Raw genomic sequence first — 8,895 nt, forward strand, 5'->3', positions numbered from 1 at the left:
TGTTCCTTTTCATATGATGATAAATGTGATGTCCTTAGTCCTTCCTCATGTACATGTTTATATCTAGAAATAATATAGATGTTGTTGTATGTAGTTTTCCGTGTCCTTGTACATATTTGTCATGTTTGTATGTTACATTTAACAAATTATTGTATCATGTAACAAGAAACGTTTATATGTTTACGTTACTTAATAAAGAATCTTGAATCTTGAATCTAAATAGTTCAGTTTTGTTTGCTGAATTTGCCTTCTTTGGTATATATTTTTGACACAAGATTTTACCACTTAACTGACTTTACGTACTACTAGAATGGTCGTGGGACAGTAAACAAGGGCTTTTTAATGTAGCCTTAATTAAATGTCTGATCATTTGAGGAAGCAGTTAACATTTCTAAGTTTTATAAACCAATAAACCTACAAGGAAACATATCAAAATGTTTTTTGCAATATATCCTATCAATAAAGAGAACGCTTCTGGACATTTTATTTGATAAAATGCAAGACTGACAAGTCACGAATGTAAGTTCTTTTTCTAATGTTTGTTTTAATTTTCTTTTCTATTACGGCATAATCCTTTATATTATTCTTTATTTATTTACAGAACTGAAACAGTAGCATACTTAAAATGTAACTGAAGACAATCCATGTATGGGAGAAATATTTCGCTGAAACAATGATAAACACATAATAATAACGTTTAGAAATAGAAACAATATTTATCACATCATACAATAATAGTACTAGAATGATAAAAGGTAAACATTATACTAATATTATAACGACAATAATGATAAATACACAAATATTTACTTGAAATGCTTGTTTAATTTGTGTAAAGACAAATAAAAAATATTTTCTCATGGAAGAAGGAATTTGAAATTTATACCTACTGATTATATTGAAAATAAATAAAGCTATGTCATTCAACAGACCGATTGCCACATTTATGTCCAGCAAGTGGAAACCGGAAAATATATCTACTCATAGCAAGCCGTACTAAACTGAAAAGATGGACAGAATGTCATTCAGCGTAGTTGTACGTACCTCTCTGGCTGTGGCTTTCTTTGCCTCTATATCGGCTTACCACGACAGCCAGTACTACTTGGGGAGAAATTATATGTACCAAAGACAATATTACAATGGAGGAAGGTTCGGGGGAATATTGCCCAATCAACGATGTCAAAGGCCATTGACAAAACGTAATTGTCGCTTATTCAACTTTGGATCGAATTTTAGTCACAATGGTAAATTACTTTGCTTTACATCATTATAGAAATTGGTAGTGAAAGATGCAGAGCACTTAATTCTGCTTAGTGGATAGATATACACGCATCAGGGAGTTGTGTTTGAATTTAGCAAATAAGACAGAGTAATATGAATTACGGTTAAGGAGTCCGTCTCGGGATCGAGAGGTCGAAGGTTCGAGCCCAATGGGGAGCATTCGTTCGGGGATGTTTGTCATGGGACTCGTTCCGAAAAGGCCGGCTAGTGAGCCGCGAGCTAGTAAAATTAATGGTTACCGACTCTTAGCCGGTTTATTAAACGTGCAGAACTACCTTTATATTCAGTAAAAACGTGTTTTTACATTTTTCTTGAAAGTGACCACAAATCATTACAAAAACAAATGTAGCACATATATTTAAAATAATTTTATTCGTGGAAATTTCCAACTGCAACGCTATACAATGCAATGCATACATTATTAAACTTAAAAGAAACCATTTGATTTTACGTTTTGATTATTTAAACTCTCTTGCCAAAATATATTAAAAAGAGGCTAAGAAACACAAATGTTTTCACTGTCAAAATTTATGTTGCTTCTTTTTATGTAACGTTTTAACAGATTACAACGGTAAGTGATGGATGGTTTCCGCTTTATACCATTGAGATTGGTTCCCCGGTTCAGTTTGGCAAATGCCGGAACAGATTTGTTTTTGATGGTCAAAATGAGGAATTCTTTAAGGAAGATACTTGTTTGTAAGTAACAGTAACGCCTAAAGACAAATTATTTACCGTTATATGAAAAAGTAACTGCAGTGACCAATACTGGAGCCTCTTAATGAACAGTTATACTTTTGAAAGGCTATTCTCATAAACTTCAAAATAACTTTTTTTTAAATTAAACTGTATTTGATTTACAGCGAGCACTTTGGATAAGTCACCTATAGGTGAAACATGAAAATGCTTAATGAAATTGAGTTCACTAGAATCGATTTGTATCTTTTTATTTAAAGTTAGAAAGTGTTTTTGTATAGAACAAGCGACGCAGTTTAGGAAATGTGACATTTTTACAGCTTTCGATGTGGAAGAAGACCCCTGGTGTCCCTCCGGGCGTTATATCGGTCATTGTTTGGCACTTGGGTTGAATCACGTACAACCTTTCGCAATCCAGATCGATGGTATCCTCATATGAGCCGTGCCATGAGAAAACTAACATAGTGGGTTTGCGACCAGCATGGATCCAGACCAGCCTGCGCATCCGCGCAGTCTGGTCAGGCTCCATGCTGTTCGCTTTTAAAGCCTATTGGAATTGGAGAAACTGTTAGCGAACAGCATGGATCATGACCAGACTGCGCGGATGCGCAGGCTGGTCTGGATCCATGCTGGTCGCAAACCCACTAGCCTCCTTGTACCATCTCTCGACCCAGTTTTAATTATTTCGTGGTAAACAGATACATTTAAAATTAATCAAATATACGATATGGATATTGATTGGTAGGCTGACCTTTTTCAAAGCTGTGTATTCTATTTTAGGATGTTTACTTCTACTACATGACGTAATACATGTATGTATATGTAGGTAGGTTTGATCGATATTTACATTCTGCAGAGAACCAATTCTCGACCTTTGACCAGTACTGCCTTTAAGGTGTCATGACACCAAATTAGACAAATATTTCAGCAATAAAATTTAATGCATTTATTTAATTAGTCTATATGAAGTAAATGGTTGTATTTGTCAGAACTGTCTATAAGTGTATATAGTCTCATCAAAATGAAAAGAATTTGAACAAAAAAAAAAAACTTCTAAACACAGTGTCAGTGTCCTACATATCGATATGTCTATTCTTCCTCACAAAAACCACAGGACCACGTGTCTCCAGTAACCACACTCGAGTCAACCAAAACCTGATTTTCCCTGTTCAAGCAGGCATAGTGAAACCAATTGTCACATCTGTCACAACCTATCCATTCAAGTCTCTGAAGCCATCATCAGGGTATTCTTCCACTGGTACAGAGATTTCATCAGGTGTGGCAGAAGCTGATGTAGATGGTTACACTTCAGTTGCATTGTTGGAAGTGGACTGTTGATGCGTGTCAGGTGCAGTAATAAGTCTCGCACCCTCGAATCTCTTCTTACCCCTCCTAGGGGGCGGGGGCACTAGAATGTCTGCAAGGGCAGCTGGCACGATGCCCATGTTGACCAGATGGTTGGGGTTACCTTCATTTTCTATATCTGTCCGTTTGGAAAGTGTCTGTTTCAAAAGTGTTACAATACTAGGATTGCATGGTATGATGCCTGTAAGTCTAAATGCTTCTATAATATCATGTTCTGACAACATAGACAGAGCATACTTGATCAAAGCGGGCATTTGTCCCCGGGATATACGATTTACCTGGTGCCCAAGCCTTGATGCTACTTTAGAAAGGTTCGTTTTCAGTAAATGAAAAATGCGAACATCCAATGGCTGGAGTAGGTGTGTTGAGTGCGGTGGAAGGCATAGCATCTCCACTTGGTTCTCTCTTGCCAGATCAATAGCATCAGGAGTGAGGTGGGCTCCAAGATTGTCCATTATTAACAACACTGGCCTATCCCTTCCACAGTTAGGTATGAACGACTGACTCAACCAGTCCACAAAAAGGGTACTATCCATATATCCTTTCTTAGAAGAGGTCACATGCCATGAATCAGGGAGAGGTTCAAAATCTCGAGGGACATTCTTGGAAAATATAACCATAGGTGGTAGATAACGTCCTGAGCCAGATATGGCAAGATTCAGAGTTATGTGTCCTATATCAGTTGTCATCTGCTGCTGGTACGGGTGCTGTTTACCAACAACTATCACTTTTTCTCGTGACTGTTCATGTCCATCAAAACCTGTCTCGTCAACATTAAATATCTGGTCAGGTGTCACTTTGAGTTCATTGATAGTTTTTTCAAGAAGCTGAAAATACTCATCAACCTCCTCCAGGGTAACTTTAAGCCTACCATTATCAGCCCGATCTGGTTTCCTCTTTTTAAGCTCTGGATTGCGTGCAAAAAATTTTCTTATCCATTTCATACTGGGTCCCTTCTCAAGGTTTATTCTAGTTGGTTTTCCATTTCGTTGTATGATGGCTACTACAAACTTCCTCAACACGCATGTAGTAAGTGGCGTTCCTCTATCAGCCATATACTTCGTATAGCGCAATAATGATTGTTCTTCCACATGGCTAAGAGAACTCTCAACCCCAGGCTTTCTGTAATTTCCTTGAAGATGGCCTTTCGAGTGATCATATAGGGTTTTCTTTGGCAGTCCAAATGTTTTGGCCACTTTTCCAACTGACTTCCCCCTAAGAACCTCCCTTACAGCCGCAATGAGCTTGCTTTTTTCATATTTTCTGGACTTTTCTCTAGGCATAATGTCCTGAAACGGAAAAATAAAAAAGTCAGGAGACATGTCAATCAACCCTGAAGGGGCATGGCATAAGAAAAAAAAATTTCGATTAATTCACAGAACACATTAAATTTTATTCAATGAATCAAATGCAGCATCTATTTTTAATTTTACACACATGTGTCAAATCTGACACACGGGAAACATAAAACATAAACAATTCGATTTTCTTGTAAATTTTATGAGGTAGGTACTACTTTGTCAGTTAGAAAAGGATATAAATATAATATTCAATAAAAATAAAACACTTACCAATTCTTTGTTCAAAACTGGCAAAAGACCAACGAAAATGTCAATTTATGACTTTTTAAATATTTTTTTGGGATCGTCTGCAATATCCGGAAATCGGAATTACAGCTACCGTATAAATCCCGTACACCGATACGTAAAGTACCTTTGCAGAAAGCGGTAATCCGGTGATATATTGAAATCTGTCGAGAGATGGTAGCGTTCGAGAGTTGGTACAAGGAGGCTATGTTGGTTTTCTCATGGCACGGCTCATATGAACAATATCTACACATGAAGAGAGGTTTCGAGCCCACGTTGTTTTAAGGGCAAGTGATTCGAAGTCCTCAACGAAAAGGGTATCGATAGGTAGTGGGACTTATATATACAAACTTCTCATAGGCAGTATCTAAAAAGATTTACTTGAGCTGAGAAAAAAAATATCCTGCGTAAAATATTTTGTGAATGGAGAAAACTCAGCTTAAACTTTATAGTAGGCTACAAGAGTGGTCAGTGATATGAAAAGAAAAAAAGTAATAATCAAATCAAGAAATGCCTTTTGGAAAATATAATTGTTCTTGTAGTGGAACTTGTCAACAAAGAGACAATTGTTTTTAGTTAAAATCAACATACTTTCAAAGTGTAAAATATGTTTAGGCAGCTACTGCAGAAAAGAGAACAATATCTGCTACATACATTTGTATATGCGTCAATGTATGTGGAAAATATCTAGAAATATGAGAAAATCAAAGACTGCTAAATGCATGACTGTAACGTAACGGGTTACAAAGATCGATTACTTTTCCATTGTAATAGGATAAACAAACGATGGTAACTCAACATTTTCATTATACAGATTGTTTCTTCTCTTTGTGTAAAGAGTGTTGAGGGTAGGTCTCTAATACAAACCTATACAGTTCTGAATGGTTTCTTAAACGTAACCGATATCAGTCCTTGTGACAACGAAAACATCTTGGTCATTAAAGAAAACTAAAATGTCTAAAACACAATCAACCGTACAAAAAGACTTACATCTATAGGTCTTCCCCTAGATTCGGAACTGTAATTGCATTTGATTAATGTTGTATTCCCTTCTTGCGAAAACCATATCACAGAACGTTGAAATTAGAAAATAAACTTTCCAACAATATAAAGGTTTAAATACATTCTGATTATAACAAGAATATTGCCTAGCAATTCAAATCATCGTTCGAAGTAAACTTTTATAGGTGAAGCATTCGTAAATTTAGACGTGTCAAAAATCCAAATGGTCGCGGGTTCTCTCCCTGGCGCGTCATACCAAAGACATAAAAATGACACTAGAGGCATCCTCACATGGCGTTAAGCATCAAGAGGAGAGTTCTAGGAATGGTAAACTCGGTGTCAGTATGATGCGACTGCTAAAAATATTTTTTGAAAAAATGATAAACGGAAACACACACAAAAAAAACACAAAACACACGCACACATACACCTTTCAAGTTATTGCAGAATCCGGATTTTGTGAAACACACGCACATACACCTTTCAAGTTATTGCAGAATCCGGATTTTGTGAAACACACGCACATACACCTTTCAAGTTATTGCAGAATCCGGATTTTGTGAAACACATATACACATACACCTTTCAAGTTATTGCAGAATCCGGATTTTGTGAAACACACGCACATACATCTTTAAAGATATTACAGAATCCGGATTTTGTGAAACACACGCACATACACTTTCAAGTTATTGCAGAATCCAGATTTTGTTAGTTTTGTGAAAATATCCTACAAACTTATCAAGCTACCACAAAAACCAGATTAGGCGGATGGACATCGGAAAAATGGTCTGGTGGCGAAACTATGAAGATTTTTCCGAATACAATTTCATACAGCGCTATATATTAACCAGAATTATCTTAAAATACTTTGAATATCACATGTACACGTGCAATATTTCAGCATTATAGATAGCCAAACATGTGAGACGTTCGTGGAGACTATGATTATCACAGAGGACGATTGTGGAAGAGTTCGACTCGTTAGTGGTAATGAGGTTTATATGGACTTAAGTGTTAAAATATCAGTAACATGATCAATTTACCACTAACATATTCATAATCAACATAATGAATCAGTCTACAATGGGCATTTAATCCGTATAAAATATGCTTCTGTGGTTATTTATGTATAAGAATTGCTGTTGTTGTCGAACGCTCTGGAGACCTGTCCCTTTAATTTCGTTCAGAAAAGAAAATATTTGAACAAGTTTCTTATCAGAAATCAATGTTATATTGACAGTGTTCACAGTGTAACAAAAATAGAAGTGTTCCCATTAACACCATATACATATTATGTTCTCCATCAGTAAATGGAACAAGTGAGGAAACCGCTTACAGTCAAGATTTAAACAAATACTTCTGGCGGGAAATATGCTATGATCAAAATGAGGCTGGAGTGTGTGTAGGTGGATACTTCATTGACCTTGTGGTAAAAACCGACAGACGCATCAGTGAGTAAAAATATATACTAGTAATTATCAGATATGAAAGTTCATACATAAGCATTCAGTTGTTTTATTTCTTATTTAAAAAAAAGAAAGAAAAAAATGGAATTAAGAAATCCCGAGACAAATCTCTTTTAAAGTTTTATTTACCTGCCACTAAATAAATACATATATCAATTAACACATTACTAATTCCGACTTTGGCGCATTTCTTTCCATATATTTTTAAATATAAATATGATGCAAGCAACGTTTTATATCGATGTTGTAGTTACCGAGGATGGCGATTCCGTTGATCTGACATCAGTTCCTTGGGCTTCTATAGCTGCAGATCTAAAGACAGTTTTTGGAAGAGATTTTAAAGATCCGGAACTTCGGTTTGAAGAAATTGGAAAGGGTTTGTGTTCATGTTAAAGTGATTTGTTTGTATTAGTATATGGTCATGTTTATAAAAACGGTAAAATTGAGTACTTCATCCCTTTAAAACTAAATATAATATCTCAAATACTAATGTACACAAATATGATTAAAACATACATTCGTTTCTAATTCTAAGTTTCCTATTTCTTTAGGCTGTATCTTCTAGAAAACCCACCACATCTTCAACGTTTTCCTGGACTGTGCATGATGTTGTCTATATTGTGCTGAGTAAACTGGACAGGAAATATTTGTTTTAGTGTAAGGATTATCAAATTCTTTAATATACGGATAAATACACTGCCTGCTTTTTTAAAACTTACTGACAGCTGATATAAGAAGATTGCAAACAACATCATGTTTTTAAAACTACATGCCTATATTTACTTATTCTAATTGAAATATACATTATGTGTGAATACATAAGAAAGTTTACTTTACATCAGTTAAGTGAGGTTTTTGCAGTTAACACAAAAAGGAAGTATATCCATTAATTATTTTGCGGTCCTCTGTATTGATGGTTCAACACAGATGGACATGATGTTTACTGTTATTGATGATGAACAAGTGCAAATTAGCTTCACTTTATAGTTTTTCATCAAAAATATTGACAGGAAAGAACATCAAAGCTTTAATTGTATCTTAAATGTACTAACATATTTCTGGATATTATAAAGGTACATTTTAAGCTGAAATACAGGCTATAGGATCAAAATAGCTGATACATATGATATCAAAGAAAAGTCATTGAAGTTATACATATTTGTGGACTGTGGAGCAATAAAATGAGATTCATCAAATGGCCTTCCAGTCGCCTTATATTTTAATACGTGATGTTTCTAACATGTTTAGGTAAAACACCACATACAGTATATCCCAAGCATACAAATGTCTTTTTGCCAAAGTAACAGTCCAAAAACAACAAATATTTAAATTCAAATTCTATGTACAGGAGGTCCATAAAGGTGTTATATCGCTCATCTGATCACTTGTTAAAAAAACTAAATCAAGACAAAGCATTTTTGAGAACTATATGTAAATTTAATGAAGACTGTTGAAAATATGTAACCTATTACGTGATGTCTGAAATATGAAATTTTTGA

At 35.2% G+C, this 8,895-nt stretch overlaps 1 protein-coding gene across 1 annotated transcript; it reads left to right on the plus strand.

Moving 5' to 3' along the window:
* The first annotated feature begins 1,737 nt into the window (after positions 1 to 1,737).
* Positions 1,738 to 8,549, plus strand: LOC123550177 (uncharacterized). The gene is made up of 5 exons (XM_053546976.1): positions 1,738 to 1,977; positions 6,832 to 6,917; positions 7,238 to 7,381; positions 7,647 to 7,772; positions 7,948 to 8,549. Exons 2-5 carry the CDS (start codon positions 6,872 to 6,874, stop codon positions 7,959 to 7,961), a joined length of 330 nt encoding a protein of 109 aa, XP_053402951.1. The 5' UTR covers positions 1,738 to 1,977; positions 6,832 to 6,871; the 3' UTR covers positions 7,962 to 8,549.
* Positions 8,550 to 8,895: the final 346 nt, after the last annotated feature.

This window comes from Mercenaria mercenaria, chromosome 6 (genome assembly GCF_021730395.1).
Source record: "Mercenaria mercenaria strain notata chromosome 6, MADL_Memer_1, whole genome shotgun sequence".
Taxonomy (NCBI): domain Eukaryota; kingdom Metazoa; phylum Mollusca; class Bivalvia; order Venerida; family Veneridae; genus Mercenaria; species Mercenaria mercenaria.